We start from the raw sequence: 25,524 nt of genomic DNA on the forward strand, positions 1-25,524 counted from the left end.
TGCCTCGCTGCTGTCTTCATTACAAGATATCTGCCTCGCTGGAGCCTTCATTGCAAGATATCCTTCGCTGCTATCTTCATTGCACGAATATTCACTTTGATGGAGTCTTTACTTTGTGATATTCCCTTGAGGCCGGGTAAGGAAACCCGAGATATCTTTCAGGATTGTCCAGCTGCTATAAAAGCCATGCGCTCTCCCTTAGCAGCTTTGACACTTTTGATCAAACACTCAGAACTCTTAGACGTGCAAGACCGGCGGACTGGGAGGCTGTGTGTTTTGGTTTCAAGTGGTGTATTCTCTCAAATACTATTCCACAGATTGAGTGTATGTGAGAGTTGGGTTCTTGTGCTTTTCGTGATTGAAGGTTCACGTATCACTGAAGATTGAAGGTCATCCGAGCCAGGAGGTTGCTCGAAGAGTGGAATTGAGACGGAGCTCAAATTCAGGGGGAGTCCCTGTCTAGGTGATCACTGGTAGTAATAGTCTCTAGGTTTTATTGATTTGTTGATTGTAATCAGATATAACCTTGTGTGTACTATTGACTACAAGATAGTGAAAATCCTTTCCACTGGCAGCGTGCCCCCAGATGTAGGTGTGTTTCACCGAACTGGGTAACCATATCGTGTGTACTTTGTTTACTGTACTTTTGTTGTTTATCCATATATGTGTTCAAGCAAGTTGTCGGACACATTGTCAACACATTGTGTGCGACATCTTGCCTTTGCAACTAATCAGAATTTCAATATTTAATCAGTTGATCATGAAAAACATACATAGAATAAAATAGGGGGAAAGAAACTTAATATTCTGCTAAACACCTCTTTTATTTATAACACCTTACAAGAGCACAAAACGTTTATAGTTTATGCTAACGTGATTGATTAAATAAGAGGCAAGAAAAGATATAAAAAAAGCTAGTCGGGTCTTTTAGAGTTTTAAGTAGCCAAAGTACTGGCTTCGCAACTGTCATGGACACAAGACAAGACATCCTTGTACTCTCTGTAGATCGTGAAGGAGTCGTAAACCTCGCCGTCGTTGCTTCTCTTGTACTCGAAGAGCAGCGACGAGTGGTTAAAAGCCGTAAGCTTTACAAACCCAAAATCGCGGTCTCTATGGATACTCCAATATGGTGTCAACACACTATAGTCGGACAAGGTTCGCCCGGCCCCACCAACCACCACGTGGATCGTCCCGTTCATGACTCCGGAGTATTTGGATTTCTCGTCGTTTACGCATTGATTCTGTCGCAAACGCGTATTCATATCGAAGTGAAGTAGATTTTATTTTAGAAAGAAGACTATATAAACCGAAAATGTTTTGCGTACCTGGTAAATAGGGCAAATCCTTTCGTAGTGATGGACGTGTCCGAAAAATGCGATATCGACCCGGTACTTCTGCCAGAGTTTCTGGAGGTCTTCACGCCCCATCGGCTCTTCAAACGATCCCTCGCGGCCGTACCAAAAATTGGACGAATAGCTGAGAACTCGGTGGGTCGTGAAGATCAGCCACGGTTGTTTTCTTCTATCTGCCGAAGCGAGGCATTTCTCGATCCACGCATATTGCTCTGTCCCGGCCCTCCAATCGTGTTCGCTATCCGCCACACAGAACTTGAACATCCCATAATCCGCCGAGTACCTAAGAGAAGTAAAAAAAATAAATATATATATCTTTCATGAGTCAAAATTTTCTTTTTGTGAATAAATACTTGCCAAAACTTTGCTCTATTGTCTGCCGGGACATAGAACACTGTCTCGGCCACGACACCACATTCTCCGCCCGAATCCAAGACATTGAAGAAGGAGCCCGAGTCGGGCCAATCACGCTCGTGATTACCGCTGCAAATTTAGAAAAAAAAATGAAAAGAATAAGAAAATAAATATTTATTCAAGGTCAACTACCTAAAGAACATAAAAAAATGACACTAAATTGACTTGAACCAAACAAACCTCGCAACCATGTAAGGCTTCGTCGACGCAATTGGCTCGACTTGAGACATGAATTGGTCCCACTCCGAGATGTACCCATCGGCGTATGCCATGTCACCAATGTGGAAAACTATGTCATAGTTTTTCAAGTCCTTGATGAGTTGGTCTGTGGTGTTAAGCGACCCTGGCTCGATTGAGTACTCGTTAGAACCGTCGCGCTCGGACTATACCCCAAAACAAAACAAACAAACAAATTGATCGCACATTCAACATGACCTTTTTGAATTTGCAATTCTGATCAAAATAGTCAAGTCCGATATTATAAGTTACTTTTCCCATGTCGCCGAAAATGACGACTCGCTGTAAAGAATCTTGGCCCGGAAAAGGCGGGGCTTTGAAGGAAAAGGCCTTTACGCTCCAATCATAAGTCCCGTTGTATAGCCGATGACCCAATTTATAAGTGTACCTATGCGTGCATAAATTAATGTAACTTCATTAGCATCTATAAAGAAAAAAATATTCTTATCATGAACGAGTAATTTATCATCAATACATACTTGGAGTTTGGCCACAAGTTTTTCAGAAAACTTGTGTGCGTGAAACCAGGGTCACGCCAGCCAACTGTTCTAGCCGGAGCTCCTATAAAAAAAAATAAAAAATAAAAAATAAATAAAAACGAAACTTGATATCTTAGGGTATTTTTGGGACCTTGAAAATGCGATTAAACGAGTACTTTTCTGGTGTTTTTTTAATTGATGAAAATTTGAGGTAAAGTAAGTTTCATCTTTTCTCACACTCTCCCTTCTGTTTCCATCAAATTTTCCATAACTTTCAACCACAGCATAGAACTTGTATTCGCTCGTATTTCATTTTCCATCTTCAAATTCAGGTTATAAACATAACCTATGATGGCGGTTTTAAATTAATGAATCAGAATGGGTGAGAAATGGGAAGAAAAAAATACGAGTAAGCATGCAAAAAGAGTTGGAGGAATTCTTGATTCTTTTAGGTTAAATATGAGTAGTAACATTAATCATAAGATTAGTACAAATAATTCGGATAATTTAGCATATTAGTACATACCACACATGCTAGTCCGGTCAAAAGTCAACGTTCCAGCCGGGGAACGAACTCGCTCCTCTCCCTCCAGACCCCACTCGACAAAAGGAACCGCCTCGTCTATGTTGTACCCGCTTGTCCATGTCACCGTCATCTAAATTTTCAGATTAGATTTTTTTTAATTGAAGTGAAAAAAAAAAACTGTCACATTTAAAATAAATCATTAATCTTAGCCTTCTCACTTCATCCCATGCCTTCCCAAGAGCCAGTCGCGGATACAGCGGCGCTTTTGGATTGGCAAACGTTATGGAGTTCGAAACCGCAACTAATTTAGGCTGCAATAAGTAAATTAAAATGTTGTTCCTAAGTGAAAAATTAGACACCATAAGTACATAACAAAAAAAGAGTGAATTATTGAAATAATTTGGTGTCACATTTTTCACTCCTCCGGGGAACAACGCAAAAGAAAAATCCGCCCTCTGATTTATTAGCCGGAACTTCAACGTTGCTTTACCGGTCGTCGCGTAATCCGAGGTTGACCTATTTGCAAACTTGTACTGAAAAAATAAAATATAAAATAAAAATAAAATATAGTAAGGTCACCTATGTATGCGAGTCCAAAAATAAGTTATGAGAAATGTAGGCTCATATTCATATAAATACCTTAATTGGGGCAGTGCATATGTATGGTTTTCCAATCTTCCAATCAGCTTCATCAGCTGGGCAAAGTGAAGAGCTATATATATTTACATATTAATATGTAGTATTCATTAGGAACATAATTATTATAAAATCAAGTCAAGTGTGATATAAATACTTGAAATTTGCCGGGGAGAAAACTCCGATCCAATCACCGTTGGATGGTTCAGGGTGCAAAATATTCACTGTTATCCATTCGGTATCTTCACCCTGTTTCAAAATAAAATGATAAATATAACAAAAAAAAATTAGGTAAATAGTCAACTAAAACGTTTGGAATTGTTATATAGTCAATGTTTCGTAAATTTTAAGTAAATAGTCATAAAGATGACGTGGCTTAATAAATAGAAGTTACTATTTACCTAAGATTTACGTCTATAAATATATGAAAGTGATTATTAACTTAAGATTTACGAAATATTGATTATTAAGCAATTTCAAACTGTAAATGTGGTTATTTACCTAATGGATCTTAAATATAAACATAGAAGATTTTAACATTTATAAAAGCTTTCGCTCCATCCTCAAAATAAAAATAAAAAATAAGCCTCGCTCTATAATCTTTAAGTAAAAATTGCGTTGATTACCCGTATTTTTAGAATGATATGCTCATTTTATGTTTTTAAGCATGGATGCAAGAATCAATAATGACATAAAGTTGATTTATTTTGATATTCCAAAATGCCGTGTATATCCATTTTATATCATTCCGTCTATTTACATATTTTATATTTATTAAATATTTATGTTTAATCTCGGAATATCTAGTTTTTGCGATCCAAAAGGCCCAAAAACATATTTTGTTTTCGAATCTGTATGAAAATATATAGATTTCGTCCGAAAACTGACGGAATTTTTTCGTCCGAAAACTGACGGAATTTGTCCGTCCGTTAGAGCTTGTTCGTGACATCTTCCTAAATTAAGAAATAAGCTAACTGTTATAGTGGGAATTGCACCTGGTAGCTTTTTTGATCCATTATAAGCATGATTTATGTTGTTGGAATTAGATCTTCAATAAATTATCTCATATTTGAAAAGGACAAGTCACCCTCCAATAAATTATTGATAAATATTGTTTATTAACTCGGTAAAAATAAATTAATAATTGCTCAGTTCATTATCAAGACCGGTTTCAATAACTCATGTAATAATGACAAAATAAGAACAAAAATAATTACTTCTAGAACCAAATTTGTACTTTAATTTAAGGAACATCTAAAAAAAATTCATTTTTATTTCAAAATCGATATTCATGTATTCTTCCCCATAAGAAATGCATGAAATTCTATCTAGACATTACCTGATAATTGTTGTCGCAGTTTTTCGGACAACGATTTAGGAGTCGCAGACGGTTAGACCCAAGGCCGGACCAAGTGGTCTCGTCTCGACTCGAGCGTGTCGGGCTCGGTATCCCAAGCCGTCCCTTAGCCGTAGATGATCTCTATCTCGTCCAAGCACCTGAAACGTGAACAGAAAGGTGTGAACTACAAAGGGGAAACAGAGGGGTTGCCTCTGTTTACCTCTCCGACGCTCAACATTAGTAGGATTGAGGTGGTTTGTAGAGGGTTTAGTGTTTAGAGGTCGAGACTTGAGAGAAACGAGCGAGGTACGAGTTCGACAGCGTTTCAGCACTCAAATTCGGATTACCTGGGTCGAGGGAGAGACCCTCATATTTATAGGCGGCCAAGAGGTGTTTGAGGAACCCCTTGGCCGAGGGCCGGCCTTGGAGGACCGGCCTTGGAGCGCCGGCCGTGGAGGGCCGGCCTTGGAGCGCCGGCCGTGGAGGGCCGGCCTTGGAGCGCCGGCCGAGGAGGGCCGGTCTTGGAGCGCCGGCCGAGGAGGGCCGGCCTTGGAGCGCCGGCCGTGGAGGGCCGGCCTTGGAGCGCCGGCCGTGGAGGGCCGGCCATGGAGCGCCGGCCGAGGAGGGCCGGCCTTGGAGCGCCGGCCGTGGAGGGCCGGCCTTGGAGCGCCGGCCGTGGAGGGCCGGCCTTGGAGCGCCGGCCGAGGAGGGCCGGTCTTGGAGCGCCGGCCGAGGAAGGCCGGCCTTGGAGCGCCGGCCGTGGAGGGCCGGCCTTGGAGCGCCGGTCCTGGAGGGCCGGCCTTGGAGAGCCGGCCGTGGAGAGCCGGCCACGGCGAGTGCCGGCCCCGGACGAATGCCGGGCTCAGGACGGCCGCCAGCGTGGCCGTTGTCGATCTACCGGACCGAGACGGACCGGTAACATTAGCCCCCCGAGTTTATCATCGATTGTAAATCGCGTGGTAAAGTCAGAGTCCGACGTTGGCCCATCGGAGAAGCCCGCCGTCAAGAGGTATGCTCCGACGTCCTTTCATGTTATTTTTATTATTATATTTTTTGTCGATCGTGCTCGCTTCGTTATTCGCGCCATGGACCCCATTGACCCGGGATGTGGGACCGTTGACGATGGCTTACACGACTTGTTTGAGGAAAACCACGTGGATTTGGATGCTTTTTGGGCTCAATTTTCGCCCCCATCAACACCACCCAACACTCGACACTCATCGCGTTCGTTCAACGCTATTGAGATGACCGGAGAGGATCTTTCACTGGTTGAAACGTGGTTGGCCGACGAGGGTGAGGGTGCGCGTGCCGGAGACGGCCAGCGCCGGCAGGAGAGCGCCGGCCTGATGGCACCAGCCGCCGGGGACAGCCGGGCCGACCAGCACGAGGCCGGCTTGGCCGAGGGACGCGCCATGGAGGCCGCGCGCGCGGGGGCGACCACCCAGGAGACCGGCGGCGCTGCGCAGGCCGCCGCCAACGCCGGGGGAGTCGCGCCTGGCTGGGTCGGCGCCGTCTGCGCTGGACCCAGCCCCGGGATCGCGCCAGAAGAGTCGTGCGCGACGATCCCGACCGGGGAGTACGCCGACCAGGCCGAGGAGGCCGACGCCGGCGTGGAGGAGGCCGGGCCCGGCCGAGTCGGCGCCGTCTGGGGCGAACCCAGACTTGGGGGAGACGTCCCTCGTCCCGGGGGGGCCGAGCCGGTCGTGGAGGACGCGGGCGACGCGTCTGGCGAGGCCGACGCCGGCGAGGACGCGCTGGCGCAGAGGAGCGCCGCCCGGGGCGGCGTTGGCATCAGGGGGGACCCCACCCCCTCGGGTGGGGCTGCGCTGCAGGTGGTCGGCGGCCATGGGAGCCCAGGCGGGTCGGCCCCAGCCGGGCTGGAGCGCGTCTACGTCGGGGGAGCGCCGCCGGCGGCGGCCGACGCTGGAGGAGGGGTCGGCGGCGCCGGACAGGAGGAGTGCCGGCCGCCCAACGCCGGAGAGGGAGAGGCGGCCATCCTGGTGGCCCTGCAAACCCTAGGGCCCAACAGGCCGGGCCTAGGTGAGGAGACTGCAGCCGGCCGGGAGTCGGGCCGGGCCGACGTGCGCGAGGAGGGCCCAACCGGCCGAAGGCCGGACAGGGCCGCTGGGCGACAGGCGCGCGAGGAGGACCCAGCAACCCGCGAGCTGGGCCGGGCCGGCGGGCAGGACGCGCCTGGGCTGAACGCCGGGACGCCCGGGCAAGCCTCAAACGCCGGAGACTCGACTGGCCGAGAGCCGGGCCGGGCCGACGGGCCAGGCACGTGCGCCGAAGGCCGGAGGTCGCCGGGGCCGCGCGTGGAGGAGCCACCTAGCCAGGTGGCGGGCTGGGTCCTCGGGCTTGACGCGCACGCAGGAGAGGACGTCGCCGGCCACAGGACGAGCCGGCCCGATGACAATGACCCGGCCGGCCGGCAGCCGATCGAGCGCCCGGGCACCGCCCCGGACTCCGGGCACTCCGGCGACTCGTCGAGCCGTCGCGCAGCACCCGCGGCGAGGGGACTATCCTCTACTGCGCAAGAGGAAACGCGGACCTCGTCCTTCCCGGTAGGAGAGTCAGCCGTGCGGGGTAACTTTGACTGCTCGGGCGTCGATGTCCCGAGCCTGATCTCCATCGTCAGCTTCAAGAGCCTCAGGAAGCGCTACAGCATCCCGGACTCTGTGTCAATCCTCAGACCGTTGCCTGACGATCTTCCGTCCCGCCCTCGAAGGGGGTACGCCGCGGTCCACGAGGCGAGCCTCCGCGGTGGGCTAAGGTTGCCTTTCCAGCCGGTTATCCAGGAGTTGCTAGTTCGACTGGGGGTGCACGCCTTACAGATGTCTCCGGCCTTCTATCGGGTGGTCGCAGCGTGCCACATGATGCTTTACCGGGCGAAGAAGAGGGCTGTCACCGCCGACGACATCCAGGACCTCATGACGATACGAGGGGTGCCGGGGAAGCCGGGCTTCTACCAAGCGCTACATCGCAAGCGCTTCGTCATCGTCAGCAACGTTAATTCGAAGCACCGATATCCTTGGATATGGGTATCCGAATCAGCCTTCGGGGTCGCGCCTCTCTTCTTTGGTCTTGCGGCTGACTTTCCACCTATGGGCGATATCGAAAGCTCTGAGCTTCACGCGGTGATCAGGGCGCTCCCGGAATCGAGGCGGCAAGGACCGCACTTCGAGTCCCCAGACCTAATGGCAAGGACTGGGTGGTTCCCGCCTAGAGACGACGCCCTTCCGAGCTCGGGCCTCGCCGCGGAGGCTACGGAGGACCCCGAATCAGAGGCGGGGGGCTCGTCTGCTCCTCCCCCTGACGTGGGGGGTACCAACCGCACACAAGCTTCTAGTTAATGTATATTCCATTGTATTGCAATCTAACCTGTCACCTCTTCATCTTTTTCAGATACGATGACCCGACGACACCGACCACGCACGCAGGCACCGAGGGTGGCGCCCGACGCCGAGGCCGTGATCGCGGCTCAACCACAAGCTGAGGCCCGCCATGGGGGGCTTCCAACGCGGGCGAGGACCGAGGCGAACTCCTCGAAAAAGCGACCGTCGTCGACGATCCTTCCCGGCTCGTCCTCCGGCCACAAGCGCGCTCATACGTTGGCGACGCCAGATGGCATGGAGTCGATGCTCCTGGCGGAGGCGGCGGAGCTGAGGGACCGATGCTCTCAGGGGATCCTTGAAACCTCACTACGGGATTTCAAGAGTCTCCTGACGGTGAGCGACCTTGAGCATTTCCAGAGCGGGATCGGAGACGCCCGAAAGGTATGACTCGCTTGTTTTCCTCATTTGCGATTTGTTGTGCTTATTTCGATTACATGTACGTTGTTTGCTTCCACAGATGCTCGCACGCCAAGAACGGAGCGACCGCATTCTCCGGGACTTGTTGCGTCGCATGCAGATCATGGAAAAAGACAAGGAGGATACAGCGGCCGCCCATGCCGCTGCCTTGGCGGGGGCCCGCCCCGTCCACGAGTTCCAAGCGCTTGAGGAGGAACTAAAGCGAGCTCGTGAGAAGGCGGCGGCCGAGAAGGCGTCTCGGGAGAAGGCTGAGCAGGCGGCCGAGACTTTCTTAGGGGAGACCAAGAAACTCCAGGCGGCCCTCTCGAGCCGAGATGAAGAACTGAACATCGTCCACGCCCGATTGTCGGCAAGCGAGATCTCCCGGGTCAGGGCCGAGAGAGAGAGGGAAACCCTGCGGGCGGAGGTGCAAACCCTCATCGAGGAGAAGGACGACGCCGTGCGATCGAAGACAGAGTTGGAGGAGGACTGGGATCTCTCGCTAGAGGTGGCTCGTTACGAGGTGGCCATGCGGGTCAAAGATGCGACTGCGGAGGAGAACGCGTCTCGAGGGATCACATTTTCCTTCTTCGACGCCATGTTTCCTCCCTTGGAGGACGAGCTGCCGGAGGACGACCTGCCTCCCGAGGTCCCTGCGGAGGCCGCCCAGTCGTCAAGCTGTCGGTCCGGTTGAGGAGCCGTTGGCGGGTCGGGCGCCCCTCACCTTGAGGACGACGAAGAGCAGGTCGATTATGGCTCGGAGTGATCGAGTTCTTTTTGGTTTTTTTTTTCCGCGCACTTGTTTAGCGCTTGCTTTATGCTTTCTTTCGGATTCTTGCTATGTTTGCGTCGTACTTTCGTATTTTTCTTATTGGGTTGCTTATGCAATATCGTTTTGCTTTAATTGAAGCTTTCTTTTCATCGTGCGTCTTATTTTCTCGACTTGCTACACTTAGTGCAATCGATTTGCGCAATTTGAATAGTGCGTGTCTTACGAGCCCGGCTTACTATGCTTAGCGTAACCGGTTGGCACGGCTTACTGCCGCATTCGGCGGCGAAGCTTCCCGCGGACGCTGTCTAGACCGGTTTTATCCGGCGGGTGTGATTTCCGGCCATCCATTTGTGACTCGCTGCCTATCGGCGTGCGCGAGCTGGGTGGCCGTCGCGCTCATCCTCCGGCGAGTACACTACCTATCGGCGTGCGTATCGGGATGGGTTTGCAGCTCCCAGTGAGCGTGGTACTCGTTGGTACGTGTGTCACGTTTTGGGTTTTGGCTGCCGAGATCGACAATCCGGTGCGCGGACGTGATCCATCGATGACTTGCCGCCTATCGGTGCGCAAGGTGCATCGGTGCACGAGAGGGTCGCAGCAAAAGACGTGCGAGGCCGGAGGTCCGGTGCGCGGATCCAACTCATCAACGTTTCGCTATCTCTCGGCATATGGCCTCAACCCGTGCGAGAGCGTCGCACGAGGAGGGTACGAAGTCGGAGGTCCGGAGCGCGGATCCGATTTATGGGTGTTTTGTTACCGCTTGGCGCGTGGAAAGTGGAGTAAGCGAGCTCGTTACTCTCGCCTTGTCCCCCTTAGCCCCCCGAGTTTCTTGGATGCTCGTAGAGGAGGCTAGAAACTAAGATACAATGTTTTGAAGTGAAATGTAATTCATTAAATTATTGAAATGGTTCAAAAATTACATCCCAGGCCGTTGGCCAAACTTGAAATTGTAAATTGCCTTTGTTAGAATTGAAAATTACATGAAAACAAAAAGCGAAAAAAGGACGAATGAGCATTTATTGATAATATTGTCGGAGATGCTCCGCATTCCACGGGTGTGTGAACACGAGTCCCTCCATGTTCTCAAGCTCGTATGTGCCATTGTGGATGGCTCGGCGCACACGGTACGGGCCTTCCCAGGTGGGGCCTAGCACTCCCGCACCTTGCACTTTGGTGTTTTGGAACACCCTTCGAAGGACGAGGCTTCCGTCGGCGAACTTCCGCAGCTTGATCTTCGAGTTGTAGTACTTCTCGACCTTCCTCTTCTGCGCAGCAAGCCGGGTAAGCGCGTCCGCCCTCCTTTCGTCTATGAGGTCTAGCTCGAGCCTGATCGCGTCATCGTTGGCGGCTTCGTCGTACTCCTCGATGCGCAAGGTTGGCAACTTGATCTCGACGGGTACCACAGCCTCGACGCCGAACGCGAGAGCGAAAGGGGTTTCGCCGGTCGCGTTTCGGGCGGTGGTGCGGTATGCCCATAAGACCATGGGGAGCTCGTCAGCCCAAGCCCCCTTTCTTGCCTCCAGCTTCTTCTTCAGGTTCTCCTTGATCGTCTTATTCACCGCCTCGACCTGACCGTTGGCTTAGGGATGGCGGGGAGAGGAGAAAGTCTTGCTAACGCCAAGCTGTTCGCACATTTCTCGGAGGCGCGCATTGTCGAATTGTTTTCCGTTGTCGGTTACAATTGACGCAGGGATCCCGAAGCGGCAGATGATGTTTCTCCAAATGAAGCTTGTCGTGTTCGCCTCGGTGATCTTTGCTAGCGGTTCAGCCTCTACCCACTTCGTGAAGTAATCGATAGCCACGATCGCGTGCTTGTATTGTCTCGGGGCCGTAGGTAGCTCGCCGATGAGGTCGATTCCCCACTTCGCGAAAGGTCGCGGCACGATAATCGGACACAAAGGGGCCGGTGCTTGGCGCGGAATGTGGGCGAACCTTTGGCACTTGTCACACTTCTTGGCCCACTCGTGGGAGTCCTTTTTCAAGGTTGGCCAGAAATATCCAAGTCTTAGCAACTTCAATGCCAAAGATTGCCCGGCGGCGTGGTTACCACACACCCCCTCGTGCACCTCGTGGAGCGCTTTCCTCGCCTCCACCTCGGTCAGGCAACGGAGAAGGGGCATGGAGTAGCCTCTCTTGAACAAACTATCCTCCCTCATCGTGTACTTTGGGGCTAGGCTTCTCAGCTTTCTAGCTTCTTCTTTATCCTCGGGGACGACTCCTCGTTTAAGGAATTCCACGAGCGGGGTCATCCATGAGGGAGGCGGAGTCTCGTCAATGACCCCTACGTCGCCTCTCGAGACGTAGGGTCGGGTCAACACTTCGATTGGGACGCTGCCCTCGCCTTCCTCGTCTATCCCAGACGCGAGGCGAGCTAGGGCGTCAACGTTCGCCTCTCGAGGGACCTGGATGATCTCGAACCACGACAGGGCCTCCAAGTTCTTTTGGGCCTTGGACAAGTAGGCGATCATGTGTGGCTCCTTTGCGGCGTAGTCGCCCTTAACCTGATTCACGATCAATTGCGAGTCGCAATGGATGCGCAGGTTTTGGGCGCCCAACTTGTTCGCTAGCTCCAAGCCAACAATCAGAGCCTCGTACTCTGCCTCGTTGTTGGAAGCCTTGAACTCGAACCGCAGGGCGTACCTCAGCTTTTCCCTATCGGGATTTGTGAGCACAACGCCGGCGCCAGCCCCCCGGGTGTTTGACGCGCCATCCACGTGCAAGTCCCAGACCGGCCCTATCGGGTCGTTGGTTCTCTTCCTTGACGACTCGCTATGGTCGTCCTCCTTGTCTTCCGTGGTCTTACTTCTTTCGTCGCCCTCGTTGGTTGGGGGCGCGCTCGTGAACTCGGCGATGAAGTCGGCGAGGGCCTGACCCTTAATGGCGGTTCTCGGTTGGAACTCGACCCCGTATTCGCCCAGCTCTTGGGACCATATCGCCATTCGAGAGGAGGTCCCTTTTTGAAGGGCCTTCTCGATGGGATGCCCCGAGCGGACCACGATGGGGTGCGCCTGGAAGTAGGGCCGGAGCTTTCTCGCGCTCATGACGAGGGCGAGGGACAGTCTCTCGATCTCGGGGTATCGGGTTTCGGCGTCGAGGAGCGCCTTGCTAACGTAGTAGACTGGCCATTGCACCTTGTCTTCTTCGCGTATAAGGACCGCGCTCACGGCCCTATCGGAAACCGCGAGGTAGAGGTACAGGGTTTCGCCGTTCTTTGGCTTCGCGAGGAACGGGGGGGAGGTGAAATAGGCTTTCATATCTCGGAACGCTTCCTCGCACTCCTCCGTCCATACGAACCCGTCGGTCTTTTTCAGTGCCTTGAAGAACGGTTGGCACCTATCAGTGGCTTTAGAAACGAATCGCGTCAGGGCGGCGATCCTTCCCGTCAAGCTTTGAACTTCTTTGACCTTTTGTGGCGACCTCATCTCTAAGATCGCCTTAATCTTCTCAGGATTGGCCTCGATCCCGCGGCGGCTCACCATGTAGCCCAGAAACTTTCCAGACTCAGCGCACTTGTTGGGGTTAAGCTTCATCTTGTAGCGCCGCAGGATCGTGAACATTTCCCTAAGGTCTCGAACGTGGTCGTGGGCTTTGAGGCTTTTGACCAGCATGTCATCCACGTAGACCTCCATAGTCTTGCCAATTTGATTGGCGAACATACGGTTCACCAACCTTTGATACGTTGCTCCCGCGTTTTTGAGGCCAAAGGGCATGACCTTGTAACAGTAGAGTCCGCCATTCGTAACAAAGGTGGTCTTGATCTGATCCGGCTCATGCATGCGGATCTGGTTATAGCTTGAATAGGCGTCCATGAAGCTCAGCAACTCGTGGCCCGCCGTGGCGTCCACGAGCTGCTCGATCCTCGGGAGAGGGAAGCTGTCTTTCGGGCAGGCTTTGTTGAGATCTTTGTAATCGATACAGATCCGCCACTTCCCGTTTGGCTTCTTGACCATCACCACGTTGGACACCCACTTGGGGTGTTCCGCCTCCCTGATGAAGTCGGCGGCGAGAAGTTTGTCAACTTCTTCACCAATGGCTTGGTACCTCTCCCCACTGAACGCCCGTCGCGGCTGAACGCGCTCGGCCACCCTCTTGTCATCGTTGAGACGATGAACCATGATCTCGGGGTCGATCCCCGGCATGTCGGCGTGTGTCCACGCAAAGACATCTTTGTGCTCTCGGAGGAAAGCGGCGAGCTCGATTCGGGTCTCAGACGGGAGTTGGGCGCCTACCTTGACTACTTGGTCAGGTTTGGCGTCGTCCAACACGACGGGAACGAGGTCGTCCGGTGTCTCCACCTTTCGACGCTCGACTTCGTCCCTTTGGTCTAGCTCTCCGAAGGTGCCTCCTTCCTCTAACTTGCACGGGAATTTGTCTCCGAGTTGGAAGACGGTGCTCACCACCTTCGCTTTCCCTTTTCCGTCCACGCCCTGGATGTAGCACATCCTCGCCATGGATTGGTCTCCCAACATCACGGCGATCCCTTTATCGGTCGGGAACTTCATCATCAAGTGGTACGTGGACGTTATGGCCTTCAACCGATTGAGAGTCGGGCGGCCGACGATGATGTTGTAAGCCGAGGGCTGATCCACCACCAGGAACGACACGATGTGGGTAACCTCGAGCCCCCCCGGCGTACCGAAGGTAACCGGGAGGTCGATAGTTCCCTCCGTCATAACCCTCTCCCCAGAGAAGCCGAAGAGCGGGGTTGAGATCGGGGTCGGTCTTACCCCGGATAGCTTCATCCTGTCCAACGCAGATTTGAAGATTATGTCGGCGGAGCTCCCATTGTCGATCAGGATTCTCCGGACGAGGTTGTTGGCGACCGGGGCAGAGACGACTATCGCGTCGTTGTGTGGATGGAGAACTCGCGTTGCTTCTTGTCCGGTGAAGAACATGGACTCGAAGGGGGCCGGAGGAGGGACCTCGTACGTGTGGTTGATGTAGTGCGCTATTTTCCCTTGGGAAACTTCGCGCACGTACTTCTTCCTTTGCGTAGCCGAGTCTCCGAACTCCGGGCCACCCAAGATTGCACCCACGACGTGAAGTTGCGAGCTCTCCGGCTCTTCGTTTGTCGCGCGGTCCGTGACAGTCACCGTCGCCGGGCCTTTCTTCCCTTGCCGCGGGCGACCTCCGTGCGCCGCGGCCGTCCCGATAGTTCTCAGGACGTACTCTTTCAGCTTCCCATCTTGAATCAGGGCCTCAATCTGACGCTTGAGTTGATAGCATTCGGATGTCAGGTGCCCGTGATCTTGATGGTAGTCACAGTACTTGCTTTGATCCCTCTTGGCGGGATCCTTCGTGAGCGGGGTTGGGCTCCCCAACTTGTCACGGTGCAGAGCTAGGATTTGCTCCGGCGGAGTGTTCAGAGGAGTGAATGGCGAGAACCTCCGGAAACTGTCGACATGCGACGGCTTCGGCCCGGGGAGGGAACGGCCGTTAGGGGCCTGGCTTCCCTTATTCCTCCTCTTTCGGGGGTCGGGACGATCTTCCTCTCGATCGTCGCGGCGGCGACTCCCCTGTCCTCCTGACTTTCGACCATCTCGGCCATCGAGATAGTCCTCGACTCCCATGTATGTGCGGGCTCTTGTCATCAGCTCCGCCATGTCACGTGGGACTTGGCCAACAATAGACTTGAGGAAGTCGCTCGTGCGCACTCCCTCGGTGATCGCCGTGATGGCGTCCCTGTCGTCGAACCCTTCGACCTTGTGAGACTCCTCGGTGAAGCGAGCGAGGTATTGTCTCAACGTCTCGTCTCTTCCTTGTCGAATAGAGAGGAGGTGGGTCTTCGGCTTCTTTTGTGCCACGAGGGTGGCGAATCGGGCGAGGAAAGCCTCTCGCAAGGCCCGGAAAGACGGGATGCTTCCCGGCCTCAAGCTTCGAAACCACTCAAACCCCGAGCCTGTGAGGGTCAGGCTGAAGGCTTGGCAGAGGGTGGCGTCCGCCTGCCCCTGCATAGTCATCCACGTCTCATAGTGTTGGACGTGGAAGTGGGGGTCCGTACGTCCATCGTAGGGGGGAATGGACGGTAACTTGAAGTTCCCCACGCATGGTTGCGCGAGGATTTGCGCGGCGAAGGGAGAGTATGATTCCTCGATCCCTCCGTACGGCCTTTGCCTCCCCGACTCCCTCATTTCGATGATTTGATTCTGGAGGCTTTGAATCATCGTGACCATGTCGAGCCCGTTAGCGGGGCCGACCGTCGGGGCCACGGGAGTCACCGGTTGGCGTTCGTTGGACGCTTGGTCCACGACATTGGCCTGCGGCCGGCCGAGAGTTGCGGCGGGGAGCGCGTCCCTTCGAGAGTTTAGCCTTTGGCGGAGATCCTCCCCCCGGGAGTTTCTCTGCGCCGTCAAGCGCTCTCTAAGGTCCGCACTCGGTGCGGGGCGAGGTGAGGTCGCCCTTGGTCGGGCCGTCCGGCGGGCGCTTCGGCTGTCGGCCCCATCATCTACCAGAGTCGCTCTCTCCTCGGCGAGGGGCCGTGTCCGGCCACCTCTTGAAACCGAGGGGGCGAGTCCCCGGGAATGTGACCGTGCCTGCTGCCGCGCTAGGTGCGACGGTCCGGCCAAAGCGTCGTTGGGCCTCTCGGGCCGCGAAGGGGCGAGGCTAGGCGTCGCCTCGTTGGTCCTCGACTCCCCCACATATTCGGAGTCGGAGTAGTCTTTGGCGGACCTCTCTTCAACGTCATAGCCGAGGAGGTCGGCTATGAGCGAACCGTCGACGCCGGGGCGGTCAAGGAGCTCCGCAAGCCGCCGGGCCGTGTCCTCTCGGAGCACGGCCTCGGGGTCAACCATCGGGTCTTGGGGCTGGCTCTCGCTATCGCGAGGTTGCCCTTCAAGACGATGTGCGAGGCGTCGAAGACCGTACCTCGAGCTCGTCGCTCGGGTACCCGCGGAGGTAGTGGGAATGTGACTCATCTCTCGAGAGTCGTGAGAACAAAGGGAGAAAACTGGTAGAGAGAATGCGTCGTCAAGGTCGAGAGATCCCCTCCTTCTAGCGCCAAAATGTTGTCGCAGTTTTTCGGACAACGATTTAGGAGTCGCAGACGGTTAGACCCAAGGCCGGACCAAGTGGTCTCGTCTCGACTCGAGCGTGTCGGGCTCGGTATCCCAAGCCGTCCTTTAGCCGTAGATGATCTCTATCTCGTCCAAGCACCTGAAACGTGAACAGAAAGGTGTGAACTACAAAGGGGAAATAGAGGGGTTGCCTCTGTTTACCTCTCCGACGCTCAACATTAGTAGGATTGAGGTGGTTTGTAGAGGGTTTAGTGTTTAGAGGTCGAGACTTGAGAGAAACGAGCGAGGTACGAGTTCGACAGCGTTTCAGCACTCAAATTCGGATTACCTGGGTCGAGGGAGAGACCCTCATATTTATAGGCGGCCAAGAGGTGTTTGAGGAACCCCTTGGCCGAGGGCCGGCCTTGGAGGGCCGGCCTTCGAGCGCCGACCGTGGAGGACCGGCCTTGGAGCGCCGGCCGAGGAGGGCCGGCCTTGGAGCGCCGGCCGTGGAGGGCCGGCCTTGGAGCGCCGGCCGTGGAGGGCCGGCCATGGAGCGCCGGCCGAGGAGGGCCGGCCTTGGAGCGCCGGCCGTGGAGGGCCGGCCTTGGAGCGCCGGCCGTGGAGGGCCGGTCTTGGAGCGCCGGCCGTGGAGGGCCGGCCTTGGAGCGCCGGCCGAGGAGGGCCGGTCTTGGAGCGCCGGCCGAGGAGGGCCGGCCTTGGAGCGCCGGCCGTGGAGGGCCGGCCGTGGAGGGCCGGCCTTGGAGCGCCGGTCCTGGAGGGCCGGCCTTGGAGAGCCGGCCGTGGAGAGCCGGCCACGGCGAGTGCCGGCCCCGGACGAATGCCGGGCTCAGGACGGCCGCCAGCGTGGCCGTCGTCGATCTACCGGACCGAGACGGACCGGTAACAATAATAATCGTTAAGTCTATGGTGCTCAAAGTCCTTTTTTTTTAGGTAAATAGCCTTTATAGGTGATAAATAGATTAAAAAATCTTTGATGAGCTAAGAGAGAGGAATGCTTAAAACAACAACAAAAAACAAAAACAACAAAAAAACAAAAACAAAAAACAAAAAACAAAAAACAAAAAACAAAAAACAAAAAACAAAAACAAAAACAAAACAAAACAAAACCAAACCCCAACTCAAGTGAAAGGAAATGCTAGTGAAGTTTTTATGTAAATAGCCTTAAAAAAAAATTCTTTTTTTCCCGAAAGAAATCGCTAAAAATAAACAACTCGCGGGATATTTACATCTCGCCACCGAAGCTCTGCGGAGTGCTAGATCTTGTGCGAGATTCTAATCCTTATTTTATTTTGTATAGCTAAAGGGGTATAAAGTTATATGCAATGCAATGTGAATGTGATATAACATCTCAATATAACTAATAGAAAAAGGCACGTATATCATATACAATGCATCGTTGAGGGAGCACATGTCAGATGTCACTGTACATAGTTCAGTGAGGATTTCCATTTTTTTCAAATAACAATTATGTTCCTAAGAGTTAATGATATTTGCTCGACACAATTCCGGTATGAGACTCTCAACATACAATTTATTCAAAATCTAAACAAAAACTATAAACTCATCACTGACGTTTTAGAAACAGGCGTGAATGGAAACAAACAAAAAAATTAAAATGAAATTATCTACTAAAAGTAAGATATTTGGCGTGCTAATTAATATTTATATGTTAATTACCTTTAAACCGAGAAGATTCGGTTTGGCAAGCACTGAAGCCGAGGAGTGAAGAGCGAGGACGGTGTTGTGAATTTGAATTTTGGAGAGTGGATGTTGATCATCTCCGACTCCATTGTTATGACCTTCCCAAGCTGATACAAACCTTGCCAACAACAACACAAATATACACACCAAAAGTCTTGCTTTGTTTAATGATCTCTTAGGAAAAAGGAAACTAATATTCTCCTCCATAATCAAAGGGAGAGAAAGAGTGTGTGGGTGTGGGTGTGGGTGTGGGTGTGGGTGGGTGTGTCAAAGTTTAATTAAGTATTTGTGAACTATTGTGGAGTGAGAGACATTACTGTATGGTTTGTGTGGTGAGTATTTATAGAGCTATCGTCTAGATAATATATGAGGGTGAATCTATATATGAAACTTATTTCTTGTGTCGAACTCAGTAATTTTTTTTTTTTCACCGTTTGTGCATAGACTAGTGTAAAAGCGAAGAAAAAAAAATTGCATGTGACTTTAATTTTTCATGTTTAAAATGATGAAGAATGAATGAATTATTGTGTCTGCTTTCCGTTTCTTTTTCTTCGTTTCAGTCATTTCTTAGTCAGGAGGAAATTTGCAGCTATGGTCTCCATGTCGCTCCGCAACTGGCCTCTTGTATGTTTGTACTTTGTATTAACGTGTCTAAAATTTACACCACAACAATAATGTATTTCAAGCTGTAAATATAGTAATTTTTCTTTATTACAGATTTTTTTTATCAAAAAAAAAAATATTTTATCGTTTTGTGTTCAATTCAATTTTGCTTACTGGTTACTTATAAGAAAAATGATCGTTACGTTTTAAAAAACTACTACGCTTAAAAGAAAAATGATCGTTACGTTTTAAAAAACTACTACGCTTAAAAGAATGTAGAACACCCACTATTTAGAAATGTTGTGTCTGTAAAATACTATTCCTATAAAAATTTTGAGACAAAATCAAAGAGAAGAAATAAGAAGTTAATCAAATATAATCCTTATAATCTCAAATTAATTATTGTTAGTGTAAACATTTTTCAAGTTGGATATAAGATATTATTTATTCTAAACTTAGGTCTCCGACCACCACGAATCATTCTACGTGGTGGTGCTACACCACTAAATACTAATTAAGTATTATCTATTGGATATATTTGTTATATTTAGTTCGGCGTGATGCTTTTCCATTTTTTCCTTTTCTTTTTTAATGGGATAAAGTGGGAGATTGTTTTATTTTTAAATATTTGTTAGACATAATTTGATAACAACAAAGCTACAGTGAAGCAGCCGGCTGCTGATCACCTTTACCATGACATTTTATAATCTCAAATGGTATATCATTTTTAAGTTCATTTACTTTAACGTGTTAAGAAAATAAACATATCTTAAACTGATGATAAAAAGCCTAGTCATTTATCCACATAACTTGGAAATTAATTCGAGTGCCGGAAAATCTAAAATACGTAATACAAAAATAAAATAAACATGTTTTAAATTATCCGTATACACACAAGTCATAACTACCCCTAAAAAATTAATGAAAAAAAATGCTTTAAAGTCTTCGCTCTTTGATCGAGAACGAAAAAATAAGTCGTACAAAATAAAAAATATATATATCCCAAAAATTACGGGCATTGATAGCAATTTATTAGCTATGAATTCCATGATCAGAGAAAATAATCAACTGTACAAATAATAAACTCAAATCTAGCACAAAAATTAAAAGGAAAAAAAAATTGTTTTAAGAAGCTGAAGTAGTTGGTTCACAGCCATCATGGACACAAGCCAAGACGTCTCTGTAGTCTCTAGAGATGGTGAATGAATCGTAGACATTCCCGTCTCTGCTCTTCTTGTACTCGAAGAGGAGCGAAGAGTGATTGAAAGCCGTCATTTTGGAGAAACCCCAATCGAGGTCTCTGACGAGGCTCCAATTCGGGACCACCTCGCTGAACTCCGACAAGTGGCTTCCGCCGCCTCCGACCACCACGTGGATCGTTCCGTTCACCACCCCCGAGTAGTGTGTCCTCTCGTTGTTCACGCACCGGCTCTGCCAACAACAAAACACATTTGGATCGATCCATTTAGGATACCCCATAACAAAAAAAAATAGTTATTAAAAATATATATATATCTCGACAATTGACATGGATTTTATAGTAAAGAACTAGCCTTTATGGCATAACATTGAGAACCCGGATTTTCGGTCCTGTTTTTTGCAGCGCATCGATGTTTAATTATATTATGGGTCATCTATCGCCTTTTTACTCTGTTTTATATATATATATATATATATATATATATATATATATAAAGATAAAGATAATAATGATGACGTATCATGATTTAATTGGAGACATCGGAGGGGAGACCTGAGAGTTTAAGGGAGGCTAAGACTAATTCGTGTGTCATTGGTTAATTTGATAGTTTAATGAATTGATATGATAACATACCCACTTTGACAAAGAAACAAGCCCCACAATTGAGATATTCTAAGACTACTTTTCTAGGCTGTGACATTATGACTCTGGGCAATGAGATTGTTCGGTAATTATTAGTCTATCAAGTATTGTGAATATACTCATTGAAGACTCTTGTTTTTGGGAGAGTTCTTTGTCTTTCAAACGCCTATTTATCTTGTATTTTACCTCATCTTATTGTTAAGACTTTACGGGTGGGGTGATCGTAATAATCATTAAATAATCAATGGGTGTTCTAGCTAATTAGCCAATTAAAGCTAAAACATTCGTAAAATAGCCAAGCTTTTTCTAAAATTAGTGAAATGACAAGAATTTACAAAAATGTGCAAGTATCGTCAATAAATTTTTGATAGTGGTTAATTGCTTATATACAAGGGTCAATATTTTCATTGGTAGTATCAAAAAAACATATGAAGAAAGTAACAACAGTTTTTTTTTTAACTAATCAACTAATTTCAAATGGCCATTTTGTATATTTTTCAAAGAATTAATGGGTTAGTATAGATTAACTAGAAGTTGTATTAGTCTAAAAGAGAAACGCTTCGAAAATTCAGATTAGTATTGCATTCATTCGGAACTCTAACAAGATCCAAATTCACAATCTGATTACTAAAGTCTTAAACTTTTATCAATGAACTTCGAAAGCTCTTACCAGTATATTAGAGAAAAGTAACGGAATGAATTTTCGAGGGAAGTTTTTTATATACCTGATAAACGGGACAAGTCCTCTCGTAGTTGTGGACGTGGCCGTAGAAGGCGATGTCGACCTTGTACTTCTGCCATAGCCTCTGGAGGCTTTCGCGGCCCATGGGCTCTTCGAAGGAGCCCTCGAGGCCGTACCAGTTGTTGGACGAGTAGCCGAGGGGCCGGTGAGCGATGAAGATGAGCCACGGCTGTTTCTGTCGGTCCGCCGAAGCAAAGCACTTCTCGATGAACCTGAACTGCTCCGTCCCTTCTCTCCAGTCGTGCTCGCTGTCTGCCACGCAGAACCGGAACATCCCGTAATCCGTCGAGTACCTGAAAAAAAATTATATATCACACAAGTTCTATTGTGTAAAGATTGAAAAGAGCCTTCTTGGTTGTGGGGTTGTTTGATGACTAAAAGGAGACTTTTGTCGAAATTCCTTTTTTTTATAAGTGAGCCACTAGATTTTGTGAATCTCATCAAACCTTGGGTAATTGAATTATTCTATTCACAATATTACGCAGTTTAGCTAAGGTTTTTTTACGCTCTTCGTGTGCTAATATTGACAAAAAAAATACTTAAAAATCGGGCAACCCCATTTTGACCTGCTAAAAACCAGTTATAAAAAAATAAAAAATAAATAAAAACAAACTTCAACAGGCTAAGTCCCTCCTCTATAATCAATCTGATGAGAGCCTAAGATTACATATTAAAGTTTTGACAAGTGCACGGACAAAAAGAAAAAGAGTTAACAAAGAGACAGGCTCTGAGATTCACCAGAACTTGGCTCGGTTCTCGGCTGGGACATAGAACATGGTCTCAGCCACAACGCCGCATTCTCCACCTGAATCCGGAGTGTTGTAGAAGGACCCCGAATTCGGCCAATCTCGTTCGTGGTTTCCACTAAAAAGGGAACATACAAAAAAAATGAAAATTAATATTATCCCATGGGAGAAGGTAAAGAACCAGTGATTCTGTGGATGAAGCGCAGAAAACCTTGCGACCATATAAGGAACGGAAGAGGCAATGGGCTCGACTTGGGCGGTGAACTGGTCCCACTGAGAGAGGTAACCGTTCGCGTACGACATGTCTCCGATGTGCATTACTAAATCTATGTTCTCCAAATCGTTGATGAGTTGGTCAGTGGTGTTTAGTGCACCGGGCTGATAGTCGCTGTACTCGTTTGAACCATCACGCTCTGCCTGAAGTGAAAGATGGGCAAATTAACCCTTTTATTTTATTTTTTTTATTTCTAAAAGAAACATTTTATTTTTGTTTCAACTAGTTAATAGAAATTTTTTGTTAAACTTAACAAAAAGGTTTATTTAACAGGGTTTTAACCAATTGTGCATCTCTAGCCTGAAAAAATAAAAATACTCGAGAGAAAAATCTGCCAAACTTTAAAAAAGTTGCGATCTTCAAACATTTGTGTAACAGTGTAAGAGAATCAGATTTGCTAGCGTTGAATGGAATGACAAATGAAAGATGTGGTTTTGGTATTCCTGGAACTGTTGATTGAACAAGGATATACCATACCTAAATCGTTCGATAATCCTTTTCTCTAATAAACTCCCCTGTTTATGAACTAAAACCATTTCCAAGTATTATATTTTAAGTATTAACCCACAACAGAATGGTGTAATTATCCTCGAGCTTTTTGGATGTATCAAACAGATTTGAACAAAGCCACCAATATTACCTTTCCCATATCACCAAACACGATGACGCGCTGTAACGAGTTCTGTCCCGGGGACGGGGACGATCTGAAAGAGTAAGTTTTGCTCCATATATGCGATCCGTCTAATAAAAGATGACCCATCCTGTATGTGTACCTGAGAGAGAGAGAGAGAGAGAGACCATCACAACAAATAAGCATTAGATTAATTAAATAAATAAATAGCGCAAATAATTAAATAAATAAATAGCGCAAATAATTTTATAAAAGCACACATTCATACATGGTGTTTGGCCACAAGTCTCTGAGGAAGCTTGTGTGTGTGAAACCGGGATCGCGCCAGCCGACTGTTCTTGCCGGAGGACCTGGAAAAAAACAGTAACAATTTTCATTAAGAATATTACTTCCGCAGTTGATCGAGAACCATTCTCCCGAGTTAATAGAAAAAGGTTTAGCTGTTTTTACTTCGAATTAAAAAAAATAAAAATAAAATCACGAAGATTGAGTCATTACCACACATGCTCCTCCGACTAAAAGTCAACGTCCCGGCCGGGGACCGAGTTTTAATTCCTTCCATCGGACCCCACTCCACAAAGGGAACGGCCTCACTTATGTCATATCCACTTGTCCACGTCACAGTCATCTGTTTTTTATTTTACAATTGGGCAAAAATTTCACCCAAGAAACAGAACAGAGGCGTTAATAACCAGTTGCTTATAAGCTGATGATATATCACACAAGTCCCTCTTTCAGCTCCTGCTTTTGTATTTGGTTGCATCAATAACCACAGGTTTTGTGCAAATATCATTCTGTGTTTGATTATATAGAAAGTACAGATCAAAGTATAATCTCCTTGTTCAGCCCAATGTCATAATTATGATTAGTCCTGTGATTGAATTTTGTGAATATACCAGAATTGTTTAGCTTGTGACTAGCTTGTTTAAATTTGAACAAACACTGAACTCGAAAAAAATCGCTCTTGTAAAGAAAAGCATCGGATATATTCATATTTAAAAAATAAATAAATATAAAAGAGAGAGCGTGTACTTCATTCCAAGATTTCCCAAGGGCAAGGCGTGGATAGACTGGTGCTTTGGGATTGGCAAAGGATATGAAGTTCGAAACGGCCACCAGTTTTGGCTGAAACATAGAGCAATTCATTCAAGCCGATATAAACATAAAAAATAAAAATAAAATTAAAATTAAAATTAAAAAAGCCCAAGTAAAGGAAACACACATTTGACAACCCTCCTGAGAACAAAGCGAAGGAAAAATCTGCACGCTGGTTTATCAGCTGAAACCTCAGAGAAGCTTTTCCGGTCGTGGCATAAGCCGAGTTCGATTCGCTTGCATACTTGTACTGAATAAATAAACAAATAAAATTGATAAAGGGCGTCGTTTCGCAAAGGTTAGTTGAGAATATTTCTCCCACAACCTTTACTTTAAGCACAAGTAATAATGAAGTCAAACTCAGACCTTGATCGGGGCCGAGCATATATAAGGCTCTTGCTCCTTCGGGTCGTTGATCGGCGGACAAGCTGATCCACTGCCATTGCCAAAAACACAATTGGCATAGTTTTTTTTTTTTTCAAGTATTTTTTTTTTTTCAAAAACAATTTTACTTTGAATAAGCTTTGGCATAAAAATAGAAGGTAAAAGAATTTAGGTTTTACTTGAACTTGGCCGGAGAAAAAACACCGACCCAATCATCCACCGCAGGTTCAGTGTGACCTAATTCCACAGTCACCCATTCTGTATCTTCACCCTAATTTGCATCACATATAATTAAATCATTTTCACAATCTAATAAGTCAAATGCTAAAGTTTGACTGTACGAACAACCAGACGAGGATAAAAATAATATCCTTTCTTATTTTTCTTCTTCTTCAGAACGAGTATTTACCTTTGAGCCGAGAACGTTAGGGTTAGCTTTAACTGAAGCAGAATCACGGAGATCGAACTTTGCTCTGTGAATTGCGATCTTCGACAATGGTTGGTCGCCATATCCATCGCTGTGAGCCCAAACGGAACCCAAACTCGCCGATATGAGCAAGAACAGAGAAAAAAGCTCGAGCTTTTCTCCCATGGTTTTCAACGACAGTCTATTAACAGACTGGAAATATGTGTTTTTTAATATTATATATAAACTAACGAGAAAGCGCAACTAAATAAGAATATTCCTAATCATCTCTTTTAGAATCAGAAGTAGTCTATAGTTATTATTTTGTTTTCGTAAAACTATTTATTTGGTTTTAAATTCATAGATTCCCTATCCATGATTTTTATGATTTAAGATTCCAGCAGAATTATTGACAATTTATTTTAAAACATATGGGATTTTATTTCTTCTGGAAAAGGATATATTTGTGGCATATAATTTCGTACCAAGTGTGATAAGAAAATTTATTAGTTAAGTAGATGACTTGTCAAATTCAAA

General features: G+C 48.2%; 2 protein-coding genes across 2 annotated transcripts; both read right to left on the minus strand.

Moving 5' to 3' along the window:
- Positions 1 to 805: 805 nt before the first annotated feature.
- Positions 806 to 18,602, minus strand: LOC149383274 (putative inactive purple acid phosphatase 27). The gene is made up of 12 exons (XM_089628659.1): positions 18,240 to 18,602; positions 3,802 to 3,893; positions 3,648 to 3,720; positions 3,419 to 3,541; positions 3,227 to 3,319; positions 3,009 to 3,138; positions 2,483 to 2,564; positions 2,256 to 2,391; positions 1,947 to 2,149; positions 1,710 to 1,835; positions 1,326 to 1,635; positions 806 to 1,241 (listed from the first exon to the last, which is right to left on the minus strand). The coding sequence occupies exons 1-12, from the start codon at positions 18,468 to 18,470 to the stop codon at positions 936 to 938; spliced, it is 1,905 nt and encodes a 634-aa protein (XP_089484785.1). The 5' UTR covers positions 18,471 to 18,602; the 3' UTR covers positions 806 to 935.
- A 1,108-nt stretch (positions 18,603 to 19,710) lies between these two features.
- On the minus strand, positions 19,711 to 25,330 carry LOC149383275 (putative inactive purple acid phosphatase 27). The gene is made up of 12 exons (XM_089628544.1): positions 24,991 to 25,330; positions 24,761 to 24,852; positions 24,564 to 24,633; positions 24,325 to 24,447; positions 24,135 to 24,227; positions 23,601 to 23,730; positions 23,371 to 23,452; positions 23,112 to 23,244; positions 22,409 to 22,614; positions 22,190 to 22,315; positions 21,435 to 21,744; positions 19,711 to 20,297 (listed from the first exon to the last, which is right to left on the minus strand). Exons 1-12 carry the CDS (start codon positions 25,171 to 25,173, stop codon positions 19,992 to 19,994), a joined length of 1,854 nt encoding a protein of 617 aa, XP_089484670.1. The 5' UTR covers positions 25,174 to 25,330; the 3' UTR covers positions 19,711 to 19,991.
- Between the last annotated feature and the right edge of the window lie 194 nt (positions 25,331 to 25,524).

This window comes from Urtica dioica, chromosome 10, assembly GCF_054948205.1.
Source record: "Urtica dioica subsp. dioica isolate 48M chromosome 10, U.dioica_male_clone48M_v1_H2, whole genome shotgun sequence".
Lineage (NCBI taxonomy): Eukaryota > Viridiplantae > Streptophyta > Magnoliopsida > Rosales > Urticaceae > Urtica > Urtica dioica.

Excerpts from the sequence above, each read along its gene's own strand:
- LOC149383275 (XM_089628544.1), bottom strand. The coding sequence starts at position 25,173 with ATGGGAGAAAAGCTCGAGCTTTTTTCTCTGTTCTTGCTCATATCGGCG. Across the intron at positions 24,448-24,563 it reads TATGCTCGGCCCCGATCAAG|TACAAGTATGCAAGCGAATC; the intron begins GTCTGAGTTTGA and ends TTATTTATTCAG. Across the intron at positions 22,615-23,111 it reads TGTTTGGTGATATGGGAAAG|GCAGAGCGTGATGGTTCAAA; the intron begins GTAATATTGGTG and ends CTTTCACTTCAG.
- LOC149383274 (XM_089628659.1), bottom strand. The coding sequence starts at position 18,470 with ATGGAGGAGAATATTAGTTTCCTTTTTCCTAAGAGATCATTAAACAAA. Across the intron at positions 2,565-3,008 it reads TGACCGGACTAGCATGTGTG|GAGCTCCGGCTAGAACAGTT; the intron begins GTATGTACTAAT and ends TTTTTTTTATAG. Across the intron at positions 1,636-1,709 it reads GACAATAGAGCAAAGTTTTG|GTACTCGGCGGATTATGGGA; the intron begins GCAAGTATTTAT and ends TACTTCTCTTAG.